The following is an 18301-nucleotide window of genomic DNA, read 5'->3' as shown; positions in this document are numbered from 1 at the left end:
ACCCTGTCTTGTATCTGTTTAACAGGTAAATGAGTGAATCTTATTAGTGGTTTTGTATTATTTTAATGTATCTGTTTTAACAGGTAAATGAGTGACCCATATTGTTTATTTTGTATTGGTTTATTGTACTGTTTTATTCCATGTGTTATTTCAATGTTGATTCAAAATGGCAGTCTATACTGGGTGCTTGAAGAGCCTGTGAGCTGAGGGCGCCATCTTGTGGCCAAGATAAAACAAGACAAGACATAACCCTGTCTTGTATCTGTTTAACAGGGCCATTAAAGAGCCTGAGATCCAGTGCTGCCTCCTGCCTGGTTACTGTCGCCACACACCACACATGACAAGAACACAACGCAAGCGTAATCTACATTGTCTTCTACCAAACATGTGTTTCTGTCCACTATTGGTTTTGCTTGTGGCTGAACCAGCCAATAGCAGCACTAGCTCATGACCTCACAACTCGACAACTCAGGACATTTCTGACATTGTTTATCTGATTTATTTTCAGCCATTTACGTGCTATTTCTGGGTTGGACACTCGTTAATCTTCATCTGATGAACCCAACACCACATGAGCTGTACAAAAACATCCAACACATTGAGATCAGAAGAGTCCTTCAAAAAGAACATTGTTTCAATGAATAATCAAATTTACGTTGTACTGATGTTTACTGTATAACAAAACCCATGTGTCTCTCATTCCTCAGGGTAACATAAATCACACTGCAAGCACAGTCTAAATGCCATTGTCTGTGGCTTTTCATTTTGAAATAAAAAGGAATGTTTTTATTATTTATTTGACATTTTCTTTAATTTTTTACTTAATTTTTTCTTTATTTTCCACAAATACCCATACATACATTATACAATATACTCTAAAAAGAAAGCAATACAACTCAAACACAAGACCACTACAAACAGACCACAATCAAAAGGCAATGGGGGGTGGGGTCACCCAAAGCCCTGTACTACATAATAGTGCAGAATATCAACAATGGCCACCCAGACCCTTGTCAAAGTCCCAGCAGGTTGGATGCACATTCCATATTCAATAGATCAAAATATTTCCCCAACCAAGAGTCCAGAGAGAAGCATGGTGGTTTTTGTTCCTTCCAATGAATTAAAGGTGCCATGCATTATAAATGTCATTTTTCAGTCTCTAGCATTGTATTATAGTAATAGGAGTTCGTATCAATGTGTTTTTGGGCCTAAATACTATATTGGCGAATTCCTCAGCTACAGCCCATCCCCTCTTTGCCTCTAGTAAATCAGGTCATGTTGATTTCCTAACCCAACCCCCTCCAATGTACAGTCATTTACCTAGTATGGTTTTGTCAATAGTTCAATGTACAATTGTGTTTGTTTGTACAGTGTCTCCTCCCCCCCCCCCCTCAATGTACAGTGTTACTTGTTTATACAGTGTGCCCCCCGCCCCCCCCCCCCCCAACCACCTCCAATGTAAATTACCCAGTATGGTTGTCAATATCCCAATGTACCCAACCCCCCCCACCCAACCTCCTCCAATGTACAGTTTCTACGTCAAATGTATACTCCCTTTTCTTGACTCCTTCTGTATCACAAAAAGTACTGTATTTGCAAATCTGGTATGTCATAAATGTATAGATGTAGCAGTACTGACTATCTGTATGTCATGTATGTCATATATGTCTATATGAATTGAAAATGGGGGACCCTGATGGAAACAAGACAAACGTCTTTCTCAGGTCTGCATCCCCTTAACAATTGTATGTATTGAGCCGTACTGTATTGTACCCATTCTGCAATCTGTTAAATAAAGTTTTCATTCATTCATTCATTCATTTGACGACCTGGTGCACGTCACAGGGCGCTGTTTATAGCGCACGGTGATGTGATTGGCTCTGTGGTTTTAGTAATGCCCGCCTCCATTCTTGCTACCTGCAGGGTGGAAGGTTTGTCCAGAAGATCACTAATCAGCTGAAGCCTGATGCGGTTCCCTCGGTCTTCGACAGACAGACCGGCGTTAGCTCTCGGGACTCGGGAGCGATCGCTAGCTAGTTAGCACCAGCCGGGGCCGGCGTTAGCAACCGGGAGCGTCGCGGAGCATTCAGCCTGCTGGCTACCTAGATCCACTTCAACCAGCGTCGCGGAGCATTCAGCCTGCTGGCTACCTAGATCCACTTCAACCAGCGTCGCGGAGCATTCAGCCTGCTGGCTACACAGCTTGTCGGTGTGCTAATAGCCTCTGCAAGCTAACGGTAGCTGGCTAAACAGCTTGTCGGTGTGCTGGAGCCTTTGCAAGCTAACGGTAGCTGGCTACACAGCTTGTCGGTGTGCTGGAGCCTCTGCAAGCTAACGTTAGCTGGCTACACAGCTTGTCGGTGTGCTGGAGCCTCGGCAAGCTAACGGTAGCTGGCTACACAGCTTGTCGGTGTGCTGGAGCCTCTGCAAGCTAACGGTAGCTGGCTCCAGGCTATTAGCACATCGACAAGCTGCTGGAGCTCCCGACGCTCGGCTGGTTGAAGTGGATCTAGGTAGCCAGCAGGCTGAATGCTCCGCGACGCTCCCGGTTGCTATCATGTGCAGGTCCTCTTCTCAGACCTGTGTGGCAAAGCACTGCACACGCATCATGCAAGCTACACATCGCTGCATGTTGATCAATGGTGGCCCACTCGGTGCATCACAGTGGGCTACTATTGTGCTAACAACAACCGCGGTGTCCGGCTTGTCGGCCGGCATGAGTGCTCGATTTGGGGTGGTTCTCTCCTCCTTGTGTGCCCCCGTTCTCGCGGGTGTCCTGCCGGGGAGCTTGTGGACGCGACAACAGCGGCGGCCGTAGCGTTAGTTAGCTCATAGCTATTGTGTACCACTAGCGTTACGGCAGGCTCGAGCACCCTACGGCTGCCGCCGTTGTCGCGTCCATGGGCTCCCCGGCAGGGTACCCGTGGGGACGGGGGTGTACAGAGAGGAGAGAACCATTTTGTGTCGGGCGTGCATGCCGGCCAGCGAGCCGGACGTCGGGATATGTTGTTAGCACAATAGCTACCAAGCTAAGCTATGTTAGCTTCTAACGGTGTATACACAATATGTACAACGACACAATGATTTACATTATTACAAATATGGTAACGTGGTTGTGGCTTTTACAAATAGTGGTAACATATATATAGATAGACAGTACTGCTACATCTCTATATTTATGACATACCATATTTGTATTGCTACAGTACTGCTCAATACTATTTGGTGGGTGGCTGTCACTCAAAGCATTCTGCTAGTATGGGTGGAGCCAAGCCAATAATAGCCTGCTTTCATGAGGCTGAAAAATGCTGGTTTTGAGTACAAGATTAGAAATATAAAACAATGATTATTTTTTGAATAAAAATTACAGATGTGTTACATAGACTCACAGGAAGTGTGTAAAGTTGCCCAAATAGTGCTAGGAATAGCAGTGCATAACCCCTTTAAATTGAATTTGCCTTTGACAGACAAGCAACCCAAAGTCCACAGCAGAAGCGCTGACACCCTCTGGCTTTAGACCCAGTGAGCATGTTATGGGGCATACAGGAAAGATAACATTGTACAAATACGATGTTATAGTAGTTATTAATAAAAAAAAAATTTTTAACTCTAATATTTTAGTTCGATCACTTGTTCTTTGGACCACGTTTTGCTATCAGGAGACCATGCATAGGGTCCTGACCCAAGGTTTGAAAAGCCAGGTGTAGGCTGCAGTTATCTTCCATCCTTTGTCTGAAGGCTTTAGACCCTGTGGTTACAGTAAGATTCGTCGGGTACCCAAGCTTATCTGTAGTACTTCACACTTCACATGGAAAGCTAAGGTCTGATAAACCACTCTGCAAGCAAGGGCCTGGTAAAAGCTGATTATGGTATGTATGAGTCCTCCTGACTAGTACATAGATAGACAGAGAGGGTAAAATAAATGATTGGGTGGAGTACCTGTCTTGTAAAATAATAAAATAATTCACAGTCCATATACCGTAATACCTGAACATAATATACAGTACGTCTCTGACAGCTGACATGTCTGTTACACAGGGGAGCCTTTGAGTGGGAAGCACCTCCATCGTGCGGTCGATAAGAACAACGAGGAGGAGGTGACCAAGGTGTTGCTGTCGGGGTGAGGTGACATTATTGTGGATGTGGTGGTTTGGAAGCAGACTTGTGAAAAGCCTATTACATTTTAGAATATGAATAGTACACAGTAAATTCCGCAGAGTAAATTTTACTCAAACTGAGTCCATTTGAGCCCAAGTGAGTACAATTTTACTCAGTTTGAGTAAAATGTACTCAGTTTGAGTAAAATGTACTCAGCGAAATTTACTCTCTCTCTCTCTCTCTCTCTCTCTGTAGGACAGTCCGTGTGAATGTCACTGACAAAATGGGCTTCACTCCTCTCATGGTGGCTGCACAGAAAGATTATACCAGGTACCTCTTTGCTCCCGTGGTTGATTACTGTAAAAGTTCCCTGCTGAAATCATCACCATCATCTGAAAATACTGCAGTATTTATGCTGTGATTTCCTCCCTTCAGAATAGTTCACAAGTTGGTGGAAAACGGTGCAGATGTGAATATGAAGAATGGCAGTGGGAGGGACAGGTAGATGTCATAAGCAGTCAAATATGACACTGCTTTTATATACTTGGATACAATGATTAACATTAAAGGAACACGCCAACACTAACGCTGGGGTTTGGCGCGGCATTATTTAGCTATGGGCTATAAATGGCCAATTGTACAAGGCCAAGTGTGAGACATTGGAACTGTTGAACCTCCTCTCAGTGGAAACTGTTTTTGTTCCTTCAGCCCATCTCTATAAGATAAAGTTACCAGTATGGTAAAGGTGAGCCATGATAATGCAAGAGCCTCATGATAACCAATGAGATAATGTGTAATAGCCTGTTCTGACTGACAGGTGGCAGTGTTGAACAACCACGAGGACCTGGTCGTGCTGCTGTTGGACAATGGAGCAGACCACACTGTCAAGAACAAGGTGAAAATAAAGGATCATCTTATCATCTCATCCTATCTTATCTTAAAAGAAGATCACATGCTGTAGGAACAAGGACAGTTTGGAAAGGTTTTTAATAATACTGCACATAGACGCTTACCCATTGTTATTAACAAAGCATGTAATTCATACCTCTAAATACTAGCAAATCATATCCTTACTGCTGTCTTTAATTTTCAGTTTGGGAGCAACTGAGATTGCTAAGGCATTTGAGAGAAAGGTGATGTATTTTCCCCTTAATACACCAGTGTTTTTGTGTTATTTACATTATTTAAACATTCTGAGTCATTATTCATTGTTTTCCTCCCTACAAAACATCGTGAGTTTATTAGCGGGAAGGAAGAACAACATACCACATTAGAGTGGAGCCAAAGGGAAACTTATTGCTGTAATATAACCTCACGTGACCTCATAATTCCCTTTTCATTAACATTTTATGTATGAATCCATACATTTGTTATTAGTGCTAGTAAATGTTTCAAGACTAAAGCATGTGCCATATATAGAGCTAATGTACAGCATGGACTGACATGACATTGTATAGCACAGATAAAACACAGATAACTGGGAAAACTAAAGAAACATTTACAGGTGTGAGAGCTATTTTTTTTTTTATAAAAAAAAAAAAATTGTGTGCAGTTCTCTGTATGTGCAGTTATGGTGTGGGGTCTGTTTCTTTGTGGCACGGTTTAGGTCCAGCCGTCCCCTTCAGAGGCCAAGGCCAGTTTCCAACACACTCTGACTGATCCCCTTCATCCTATGTTGAAGTATTTATATTCTCATGGCAGTGGTTTCTTCCCAGATGGCTTTGTCTTCCATCTACAGTATAGGACATCAGTGAATGTAGTGGTTTGATGAGCATAAAAAAACGATGTAAACAATCTACTGTACCGTGGCATCAGATGTCAACATAGCTGGAGACGTGAGAGATTCTAGGTTGGTGTTGCCACCATAAACATAAGAAAATGCTGATGGAATTCCTTGTGGTTGAAGAACGGAATGGGGTCTCTCAGTTCCCTACGCTTGTAGATTCTAATCCGAGGTGCATTGAAGCTGCTCTTCTTCCTCTTGACACACTTTACGTCTGTGTTCCTTTTGTTTTGACAGTTACCTTTACATGCAAATATTTGTTCTACTATGTTGTTCAAGTACCCAAATACCATACAAATAAAACAACTAGTAACAATCATAAAGGAACTTTTATTTGGCTCTGTGATTTCACTGTTTACACCTTATGGTTCGACAAGCCCATGAATTTTAACCTCAACTGTTATCTCTACCCTACAGGTGTGATTTGCTCTGAATTCAAACCCGTTTTACTGGATTTAATCAGCATCCACTGTAGATATGAGCATAGCCTCATCGCAGTTCTTATATCACTGTGCTAGAAATGAAGAATAACAACAACAAAAAGTGAAAAAGACATGATTACTGACATACAATATTGTACGATGGCTTTTCAACATTTCACAGTTATGCAAATCAACATACAGTACATTTTGGACTTACACTCAGGATGAACATTGACACAACACTAACATAAATTCTTCCCATCGGAGAGAGCAGTATGTGTTAACAATCTTTAACTGTTTCAAAACACATCAGGATACTTCTGATAAGTGGTACTGTACATACGCAGTGCTGTCTACACAACATAATGTACAGTAAGTATGCAAGGTATTACTGACGCATGTTTGTAATGTGATTTACTCGTTCCAGAACGGTGAGAAGACATTCATTACACTTGGATGCAAAGTTCAGAATATGCATGATCCAAAGCTTGATGAAAAAACAACAACAACAACAACATTGTTTCAAAACTAAGACATACAACATCTTGATAAACAGAAAATCAAATTATGGTTACACAAACACCTCAAGGAATGTGTCATGATTGAATGTGCAGTGACAAGCTCCAGTTTGATCATGAACAATGCTATGGATGGTAAGAACCACTAAACTGCACGTTAATCCGAATGGAATGTTCTGACAAAAGAAAAATAAATAAATATTGCATTGGACATGGTGTAGGTGGGGGTTTGGAAGGACTCAGTGCTGAAGTCATCTTCGGCTCACGCTCAAGTATCAAGTGAGTGAGAAACACTAGCACGCTCCAACACCGCTGGTTCATTGCATTATTTGGTGTTGCTGTAATTCCCTGGAACACAATCCGTCTGTCAGGTCAGTTCAGACTCCACGGGACTACGTTCCACAGAGAGGGCCCTGCAGAAAATACCCAGAGCGAACCGTGTTTCATAATGCGATGGAGTCAGTGTTGGCGGCGATAAAAACAGCATCTTTCAAGTCTTTAGGTGTTTTTTCTACCAAAGTGAACTTAACAGAAAAGCCGAGAGCAAAGAGCCTTGACCAGCTGTCAGATTGTAGAAAATCAGACCGTCAGATTTATCCTCTGTGATGAACACTTCAAGCTTAGTCAGAGAGGCTTTTATGTATGAATCATCAGACTATTTTAGACTCAAACTAGAACAAAGAACTCTCTGCAGAAGAACGCTTTTTTCTTCACAACGAAAACCTATTCATTGGGAACAACATTTCCATACAAAGACCTTCATCAGGTTCAGGGAGAGGCTTCAGAGATTTGGTCTGAACACTGGAGTACACCGATTTAAGGCAATAAACCTTATTTTAAGCTAATGTTTTCGATGCAGGGTGTGTCTTCATCAGAGTCAAACGGACCCTGCGTAGAAACGTTAGCTTAAAATAAAATGTATTCCCTTCAAATCCGTGTGCTGTGGGTTGGTTGGAGCTCATGTAACTTCTCCCTTCACCTTCCCCAGGTTATTTTTATGAAGACAACCTGACGCAGGTCCTTGTACAGAAAAAGGAGAAGGTGGTGTGTGGGAGTCGTTTGTGCTACTATTGCCCGCGGTCTTCCATCTACAGGTGTGTGCAAACGTTCTGCTGTTCGAACCTCAAAACGACATGCCTGTAAAGATGCAATTCACTGGTTCTCCAATTACAGTACAAATGTAAATGTTTTTGATTGATAATACAGCATATTGTATGAATGCACTGTATAGTGAATACCATTGTGTTGATATGAATGGAGCACGATGCATTGTATTCCGATTTGCGGTGAACTCCCAAAGATAAACGTATTTGCAAATGCTGCTTTGTGGGCCACAAGTTACACAGAAAACATTCTCCATAATTTGCTCTATTTCCCTTTATGTTCAATTTAACCACATCTTCCCCAAAGCAATTGTTTTGCCCTACAATTATTCAAGCAACTTCACAGGTTATAAAAAAAAAACACAAAAAAAACATCAGCCTTTTCAGTATTTCCTCCCCAAATACAGTATAAAAATCCAACCCCACCCCCCCAACAAATTAAAACAGAAATTCCTAAACAACCCCATGTTTCAGTCATCTTCTCTTTTTAGTTTTCGGGGGTGGGATCAAAGTGTTTGTTTGTCAACACAGTGCTAATAAATATCCAAGTTAAATAGTTCATTGGTACCTGAGAGAGGACAATAGCACCTTACAGAGGCTCAGCACCAAGGCGTGAAGTAAGTCCCCTTGACATAGATACTGTACTCTTGAGACACTTTCATAATGTCCAAAAAGGTCTATTAAGAGTCTTGTAGTGCAAATCAAGACTGTCTCCATCTGTAGATAGATGTGAGCGCTGCTCCACCTACGGCGCTGTGTGTTCAGCCAATCCTAGTGCATCTTTGGTGGTCTGAAGGGCAACACGGGCGCAGGTCTGAAAAGTAAATGCAACAATCAATACATTGTAGTATAGCAGGCACGTGCACACATAGAGCCCAAGGGGTGCTTGAGCACCTGCCTTTTTGAGCCTCATAAATTATTTTTTTACCGTTACGCATATAGACTGCCCTTCCAACTGAAAAATGTCAGGATAGAATCAAAATATTATAGGTAAAGAGAGAGAGATGCCGCGGTACAGAATTTATGTTATATTATCGTATAGCCTTATGCTCTGCTCTATTGGAACACAGGAGCTGAGCAGAGCGGAAGCTCGACAAATGTACCCGCTGAGGCCCCCCACAACCATCAGAACCGGGGAGGACCCGAGCCCCCAAACCCCCCTAGAGGGGGATGGGAGGGAATCGGGTCCGACTGTGCGAAGAGGGTTTAGCGACTCAACGCACAGGGTGAGCAGACCGTGGGACTTATCTTCACACAGAAGAACCCGCGACTACATAGGCGCGCATCCCACATGCCACCAGGGAACGAACGGGAAGGGAAAAAAACCAGTTACAATCCCTAATAACACGGGGTCAAGGTCAAGAACCCAACCCTGTGGCAAGGCCGTAGCAGCGGAGCGCGAAGGAGGACCCAGACCCAGGAAGGGTCAGGACCCCCCGGAAAGGGGGCCTGGTGAGGCCAACGACGCCGCAGCATCGAGACCCCACCAGGCGGTCACTAGTGACACCACCCCCCACATCGCCAGCGTATCGGACAGGGCCCATCCAAGAGCAGGCCCTTCCCCCCTACAGCACGCCATCCTGAAGCACTCAAAATAGGCTACACCCCCACAAGACAGTGGGACCAGGCAGCGCACCGGGGAGACAACCCCCAAAGAGGTTGATCCCTCAATCCAGGCAACAAGTCAAAAGAACTCGACCTGTGCCTGGAGCACTGTGGACTAGACAGGCGCCTAAGGGGTCTGCTGAAAACAGCACCCCGGTGGAAGGGGCGTTCGGTATGCTGAGCACCATGTCGTACTTTGTCGCAGCCTCTACAAAAAAACCCGACCCCCTAGAGAGGCAGAGGCAGAGAAGGCTGACACGATTGACGTCATGAAAGGTGCGGGGGCACACTTGCAGGCAGACGGGGTCAAGCCTGGCCTAACCCGAGAGTAGACTCCGCTACCAACACACCTGGAAACCAACCACCACCCTATGTTTAGTTTAACAGGAGGCGGTTGTTCCTATAACCCCCCCAAGAAAAAAACTCCGAAACACAACTGCAGGTATACACCGGCTATACAGCAGTACAAGCATTTCAGTTCTCAAGAAGGGGTTAACCCAGGCCAACAGGTCAACGAGAACGAGTCCGGCGTGGGACCAGGTAACTCCCCCCCCCCCTCTCCCTACCCTGTGACGCGCTGACCCAACAGCGTGACAGGAAGCCCGAAGGACAGGAGGTCCAACCCCCTGACCAATCAGAAAAAAGGGGAGGAAGGGTTTATCAGTTCACCCCCTCATGACCCCACACCCCGGATACGATGAAAAACAACAAGCAACGATGATACCCGTGTACCTAGCATGCTACATGAAAAGCGTATATCCACTAGGATAAGTTAAACCAAATGCACGCCAGCCACAGACGATAACTCGTTTGCGAACAGGTTTTATATACAAGGCTTTAGGCTCATGTGCGAAACATGTCACCCGTGTTTATGTCTAAAGAAAAACACAGACGTTTAAAGAGATAGTCAAGACCTCGGTACAAGCTACATATATGAGCACTTATTTTTTTTTATCCACTTTTTCTCCCACTTTTTCTATATTTTCTCCCATCCCAATTTCGTATCATCCAATTCAACCCTCCCCTGTCACGAACGCTGTTTCTTGCCTCCCACAAGCCGGCTGCAATGTGGACTAAGTCATACATAGCACAAGTCCCCTCCGGTACTTGAGGTAACAGCAGTCGCATCTTTTCACCTGCGCAGCTCGATCTCTCAGTGGCGAGGAGTAACGCGTGGGAGGCTCACGCTGCCCCCGACACTTCCTGATTCTACTGCGCAGGCGCACCAACCGACCTGTAGGAGTCGCTGTCCACAACGCCCGATCCCCACCCTTCAGTTTCCTTCCCCGTAATACGGCCAATGTGTATTACTGTGGACGACCAGCTAAACTGAAAGCAAATGTGGAGCCCTGGGCTCGAACAGGCGAGCCCAGCGTCTCCAGATTTCGTGGCGAGCGCCTTGCCCACTACGCCACGTAGCCGCCCATATATGAGCACTTCTGTAGGCAACACTCTAACCAAGTTGTGGACTCGATGCCATGTTTCCAACGTAACAGAATACACACAACCCCCTCAGATAAAAAAGGTAAAGTTTACCATTGCAAGAAGAACACAGTCTTGATGAGGGAAAACAAGTCTTTCGACCGAGTGCTAGCCACAGGCCTTGCCAAGCACACATATATCTAGCGACCAGAACAATTTACAAGAAACTGTCCTACTCTCCTAAACAAACACACAACCCCACAGCTAGGTGAGGGTTTACACATCGTATCCCCAATATATAACAGTGAATAAACACACAGTTTGTAACAAAAAACAGTCCCCCACCAGGAGGGACCTTTTATTTAGTAAAAAAAAAATATGTTGGGGAGGGGAAGGGGACAGGGGTAAACGGGGAGAGTTACTAGTGGCGGCGGTCGCGTGCAGCGCGGTGCTTGCCCCCACGGGGAGCCGGCCCGGAGGGACGGTTCTGGGAAACCTGGTCACGTCGATCCCTACCGTCACCTCCGGGCGGGGGGCGGCTGGCTGTGGCGGACGAGGCACTCCCTCCACTCCTGGCCTTCTTTGATGAAGGCCCAGCAGCGGCGGTGGTGGTGGTGGCGGAGGCAACGGTCGCGGTCCTCTGCTGGCGTTGTTTTCATCGGCCATCACCGGTGGCATCGGGTCGGGGGAAATGGGGTTGGAGCACAGAGCGCTCCTCCTCCATCTCTCTGCAGGCAGCCGTCCTTTGTTGCATGGCCGACCCGAACAGCCCAGCATCGGAGACGGGGGCCGTGAGCAGGGGAATCCTCTTCTGTTCCGGCACCCGCGCCTGCTCCAGCCAAAGGTGGCGCTGGGATAGAGTGGCCAGGGCGCGCCCCTTCCCGGCGGCTATCACCTGCAGCTGGGTAAGGTGCAGGATGGCTCCAGCCGCTTGGGCGTGAAGATATTGATGATGGTCATCCAATACAGACCCGCCCGCCATCATCCCAGACATGTAGCGCGCTAGCTGCACGATGTTAGACGTCGCAGCCAGGCTCTGAGTCGCGGCGATGTACGCCTGGTCACTACAATTAGCCATCTGCCTAGCCGATTTCCCTTGGGGAACCGGCTTCCGCAACGGCTCCCACACCACTTCGGGACAAAGTATGGATGTCATCGGGCTATCAAGCCGAGGCACCCCGTCCTTTAGTCCCTGGACCAAACCCGCCACCCGCGTGACTGGCACGTAGGCGGGGGTAAGGCCAGTGATGCGGGAGATTACCTGTCCCTGTTTCACGTAGGCCTCCATTGAAGGGAAGAATGGGCAGACAACGCCTGTCTCTCTCACAGGACGACGTTGCCAGAGATGACCTATCATGTCATCAGGAACAGGTGCAGGCAGAGGCTGCGGCAACGCCACGCCATTAGCGGCTGGCACCATAAGCTCGGGGAACAAGGCAAGCAACGCCCCTTGCGTACCTCCCTCCACATCACCGACGCGGCAGATAGCTGGGCATCTTGTCTCAGAGTCGGAGGTTCTAACCCAACACCGGAGAACAAGGGACCCCAAGGAGACGCAACACTCCCTGCCACTCCCCCCTCCATGTCATCCTCAGTTTCCATCGGAAACGGAGACAAGGCAAGAGCACTCTCGTCCGGCTCCAGCACAACCCCAAAGCCAGGCCGTTCGCCCCTGCAGCTCGTCGCCTTATTCAGTATTAGATTGATATGGGATAGGGTTCCAATAGAGCAGAGCGTAAGCTATACGATAATATAACCTTACGTTCTACAACCTGGCTGCAAAGAAAACAAATCCGGACAGAGGAACGTTACTGCTTAATTCGTCTGGTTGAGAAGTTTTGCTGTATCTGATCGCTAGACTGACATAACCATGAAAAGATACTTAAAACCATAATTTTGGAAAAAAAAGCGACATGTGATTCAGCGTATTTCCTCAAAGGGACACCGAAACCTAAGTCCTTTACTGTACGTCCTCCCTTCTACCCCTCCGCTTGGAGGGCCAGTTGGAGGGCTAGATGATCACTTCCCCTAGACCAGCGGTTCTCAAACTACGGGTTGCGACCCAAAGTGGGGTCGTCGGTAGGTGACAGCGCAAGTAAAAAAAATATATACTGTGTAGTGTATATATCAATATTTTTTTTTAAATTTGTTTTGTTGTTCTGGCAACATATTTTGGCCAAAAATGCCTCGTTTTCTAAATGTGTATTGATTGCATAGTGCTGTAATACAATTTTCTAATAAATATGCATGATCAAGTTTAACAACGTGTGCTTTTATTTTGATATTCCTTAATTCCACATTGAAATGACGTGATACATTAAGTGTGGAGTCGCCAAAAAAAATCCGAAATAAAATGGGGTTGTGGTATAAAAAAGTTTGAGAACCCCTGCCCTAGACCCACAAAAGCATCGGGACCCCCTACACTACACATGCAAAATGGAGGGGTAGGGCCAAATAGTAGGGCCAAGGGGGGGAATTGGGATCGGCCCTAACACTGCCAGGGTTAGAGGTTTGTAGTGTAATGTAATGTATATACTCTATGGGATAAAAGCTGTCTAGCAAGTAGCATAATGTTATTATACTTCACTAGAAGAAATTCCATGCTAAGCCAAGAGTAGGTACGGGACTGTGGGGCTCCAGACTGACCTGTTAGGTAGAGGCATAGTGGGCGGTGGTCTGGGCACGGAGGAGATGGGGACGGGGAGGATGCCTGTGCCAGGGATGCGGACCGCCACAGCGGTGGGACTGCGACCCAGCCGAGAGCTCCTCCCAAGTGGATCAGCCGGTAGGGGCTTCTGGGGCGGGCTGGGCTTCTCAAAGTCCTGAGGATGACAATAACAATAAGTGAAGTTGTAAAAAAAATTACTGCTGCTCACTGCCCACGGTTTACCACTGGTGTGTATATATGTGTGAGGAGGCTTTTCTGCCCACAATTCCCCTCTGGTCGGGTGGAACGTGCACATTATTATTATGAATGAATTTACACATTCACCAAGGAGTCAGTGGATGTACAGATTTCCTGGGAAATGTGTAAAATCTTGTATATGTATATAGATAGATCTTTATACATAGTAGTATACTGTATGTATTCACATACGTCTATAAAGAGAATGAGCATCTGAAGAGAGCAACGACAGAAGCTTTGTTACAAAAGATATCCATCATTTGAATAAAAATTACACCTACTACTTGTACTTTTTGACAACGATTGACATTATGGCAAAACTCATAATTTAAATTATTATGCTATCTCAAGACATCTGCATAAAAAATACCAATATTTGATAGATGATGTAGTAGGCCTATGTAGTCATGAACTTTAGGCGATTACCTTTTCTCAAATAAATACACAGACCTTTTGTAATGAAACCCATCTCGCGAACACAGAAACAAAGTGCAGGCATTCATCCATCCGTCACTAGAGGGTGCTGTGTTAGTGTCTTTCCCATTCGTGACGTCTCGCATGAGGTGAATCCCCAAACGCTGTGCCTGTAGAGCGGCACCTCTGTGGCGGCGCTCGGTTAGTGTGGAAGGTTATCTGAATGAGGTGCCATCATGTGTTACTAATCTACAGCGCGGGAGGAGAGCTAATGACAAACATCTGCTACCAGCAGTCCAGCTGCTGCCACACACGCGCACACACACACACGCGCACACGCATGCACACACACACACACACACACACACACACACACACACACACACACACACACACACACACACACACACACGATTTATGGGCATAGTTCAGTTGGCCTGGAATTAAATGTGAATGTAGCTAAGAACTGACTGACTGACTGACTATGACTGAGTGAAATGAAAGATGAGTCATTATAAGAGCTACATTCTGCCTGACCTCTGGGACTGTGCTTGGACGTCCAAAACTACATGTCTTTCACTTCACTGAGTGAAGTAAATGAGGTAGAGTCATTATGAGTGATATATCCTGCCTGATCTCGGTGGGACTGTGCTTAGATTGTGGTATAGCTCATTATGAGTGCTAGATGCTGATCTCGGTGGGACTGTGCTTGGACCCTGGTATAGAGTCATTATGAGTCCTCGATCCTGCCTGATCTCAAGGACGTTCTCCGATCCTGGTATAGAGTCATTATGAGTGCTCGATCCTGCCTGATCTCAAGGACGGTGCTCCGATCCTGGTATAGAGTCATTATGAGTGCTCGATCCTGCCTGATCTCAAGGACGGTGCTCCGATCCTGGTATAGAGTCATTATGAGTGCTCGATCCTGCCTGATCTCAAGGACGGTGCTCCGATCCTGGTATAGAGTCATTATGAGTGCTCGATCCTGCCTGATCTCAAGGACTGTGTTTGGGTCCTGGTATAGTCATTGTGAGTGCTCGATCCAGCCTGATCCACAATGTCAGCAGCAGTTGCATGAAGGTGATTTGAACCAGCAGCAACGCTTGAGTAACCAAACATCCCCCGATGGGAGAGATTATTATTACATTATGTATGTGCTCTGGACGCGCACACGTGACTGGTGCCGAGGGCAGTGGTGGGGGAGAGTAAAATATAACATGCAGCTGGAGACATGGACTTTGTAAGGAGTGTAGAGCTTAGGAGGAAAGCATAGAAACCAACACTTGAGGCCTCAACGGTAATCCTATCAAAATGATGATGTCACTGCCAAGGGACTACTTGGTCAAACTTGTTTTCATCGAGGTGTCACAAGAGGAGAGAAGTTTCAACCTATAGTGTTACCCTCAGTCGTAGGAGATTTATAAAATTACAAACTATATAGAACTAAACACACAACCTGTATCTATGAAAAAGGTGGCACATGATATCCTACTGTGAAGCAGGCATATGCTGTAGAATATATTACTTCAATTCACTCTTAGATCCCCTCCTGCGTACAGCGGTTGAAAAAGCTATTCTGATGGTCGTTAAACAAGACAGAGACATATTATAAAGCATTTAGTCAGAATGAGGTTAGAGAGCATCACAGCAGGCCTGTGGTGCACTGATCCCTCCGTTCAGGGCTCTGTGTTCATGCAGGTACAGGTGCAGGTGCTGGTGCTTTGATCAGGGGTATTGATCATTTGGTCAAGATGAATTATTTCCGCTTGCGCCTGTTCCGTGGCCCCCCCCCCCCCCACCCATCAGCACCAGTGTCCCCCTCCCCCCAAGCACCCCACCACAGACAGCAGCAGTCCCCCACCCTCCAAGCACCCCACCACAGACAGCAGCAGTCTGCCCCCCCAACCCCCACCAGCAACGGCAGACCCACCACCCCACCCCCGCCCAGCCCACCCCCGCTGATCATCACTAACGACCAGGTCCGAAGGCAGCTCTCCAAAATCAGCGTGAACAAAGCCAGAGCCTGAGGCTGGAGAGGGTGCCCCAGCTATGGAAAACCTCCTGCATTGTCCCGGTGCCCAAAAAAGGGGCGCCCAAGTGCCCTCAATGACTACAGGCCGGTCACTCTGATGTCACACGTCATGAAGACCTTTGAGCGGCTGGTCCTGCAGCACCTCAAGCGCCTGGTGAGTGACTCCCTAGACCAGGCAAACATTGGTGTGGAGGACGCCATCACCTACATGCTCCACAGGGCCTATACACACCTGGAGAGGCCACGCAGCTCAGTGAGGATTATGTTCTTCAACTTCTCCAGCGCATTTAACACCATCCAGCCACTGCGGCTAGAGGAGAAGCTCACTGGGATGCAGCTGGACTGGGGAATGGTGGCCTGGATCACCGACTACCTCACCAGCAGACCTCAGTACGTGAGATCAGATGTGCTGGTGAGCAACACCGGCGCTCCCCGGGGTACCGTGCTGTCACCCTTTTTGTTTACCCTCTACACCTCGATGCACAGTTGTTTAACTTGGTTACTTGTCAAACATAAGTTACTCTGCTCACTCCTTGTACTCACTAGGAATATTCTTGTTACAAAGATCCCCTCAATTTTATATAACAATTTATCTATAAGTCTTGACAGACAACAACCATTCCACCAGACATGCTTCTGCACGAGGTTTTACACTTCCAAAAGTGAGGTCGAATGCAATGAACCGAACTGTCGTGTTCCGTGGTATGCAGGAATGGAACTCTCTTCCCAGACATGTTAAGCAGGAAAATAGTAAATGTCGGTTCAGAATCTTGGTAAAACAACATTTTCAACCAAATAAATGGACATTTCCTGATAGATAGTGTGTATGTAAATGAAAATGTATGTGTCTGATAAAGAGATAGGGATATACCCAGATGAAAAGGTATGTGACTGATATGGATATATTATTAGAAGATTGTATAATTGGTTGATATGAACATAGATAATGTATGTAAAAGCTAAATAGTATATTATGCTGTATTGCAGTGGTGCCCAACCAGTCGATCGCGATCGACAGGTAGATCGCGGGCTGATTTCAAGTAGATCTTGATTAATAAAATTCGATTATTAAAAAAAGATTTTTTTTTTTTTTTGCTAAATCAACTCTTCCTCTCCTTCCAATGCTGTTTGTTATTTAAGATGAGGTCGGACTCGGCACTGACAGATTTGTGTTCATTATGCTGCTTTTATAAAGCCTCAAATGACGGCTTACAATATACAATTTTGGCTGGTAGCTCTCGGGCTAGGTGGTAAATAAAAAAGTAGATCTTGGTTCAAAAAAGGTTGGGCACCCCTGCTGTATTGTATTATGAATTAATTATGAGTAGGTATTGTTGTATTGTATTGTTTTTTTTTTTATCCACTTTTTCTCCTTTTTCTGTTTTTCTCCCAATTTAGTCGTGCCAATTCCCCCCTCCCCTGTCTTGATCGTTGCTCGCATGTGCCCCCCACTGGTCGGTCGTAGGGAGGGTTGAAGAATCTATCGCATGTCCCCTCCGATACATGCGGAGTCAGCCAGCCACTTCTTTTCACCTGCCAGCACGGACTCTCATTGGCGAGGTGTAACGTGTGGGAGGCTCACACTGCCCTCGACATCTCCTGTCCTTGCTGTGCAGGCGCCCTGAACGACCTGTAGGAGTCGCTGTTTACAACGACCAGATTACCACCCATCGACTCCCTTCCCGCTGACTCTGCCAATTGAGTCAGTATGACGGCCGGCCCAAGCCGGAGGCAACGCTGACAGCCGGATTCGATACCGGTGTCTCTTGCGTTGGTGACGAGCGCAATGTCCGCTGCGCCACCCAGCCGCCCCAGGAGTATGTATTGTTGTATTGTATTATGAATTTGATAAGGAGTATTTATTGTTGTTTTAATTGTCTGTATGCCATGTGAAAGTTGTGAGTGTATAAAGTCTGTAACTGTATTTTATGTGTTATGGACGAATAGAATGGGGATCCAAATAAACTTAAACCTCCGACTTCCGCTTCCGCTGGTGAGC

General features: G+C 46.1%; 2 protein-coding genes across 2 annotated transcripts in view; one reads left to right on the top strand and one right to left on the bottom strand.

Annotated features, from left to right (window-relative positions):
• The window catches only part of fank1 (fibronectin type III and ankyrin repeat domains 1), a gene marked incomplete at both ends in the record, with an annotated part of 29355 nt that extends 23051 nt beyond the window's left edge, over positions 1–6304 (top strand). Inside the window, 2 exons of the mRNA XM_084321987.1 lie at positions 4916–4993; positions 6299–6304. Of these exons, the coding sequence (XP_084178113.1) occupies positions 4916–4993; positions 6299–6304 (84 nt within the window). The remainder of the gene's footprint in view (positions 1–4915; positions 4994–6298) is intronic.
• A 1567-nt stretch (positions 6305–7871) lies between these two features.
• The window catches only part of LOC311234743 (disintegrin and metalloproteinase domain-containing protein 12-like), a gene marked incomplete at its 5' end in the record, with an annotated part of 240247 nt that continues 229817 nt past the window's right edge, over positions 7872–18301 (bottom strand). Inside the window, 2 exon segments of the mRNA XM_084321986.1 lie at positions 7872–8738; positions 13598–13773. Of these exon segments, the coding sequence (XP_084178112.1) occupies positions 8696–8738; positions 13598–13773 (219 nt within the window). The 3' untranslated portion in view covers positions 7872–8695.

This window comes from Notolepis coatsorum (genome assembly GCF_963971535.1).
Source record: "Notolepis coatsorum genome assembly, chromosome: 9".
NCBI lineage: Eukaryota > Metazoa > Chordata > Actinopteri > Aulopiformes > Paralepididae > Notolepis > Notolepis coatsorum.
The sequence above is the reverse complement of the archived record's forward strand: the minus strand, read 5'-3'. Positions and strand labels throughout refer to the sequence as shown.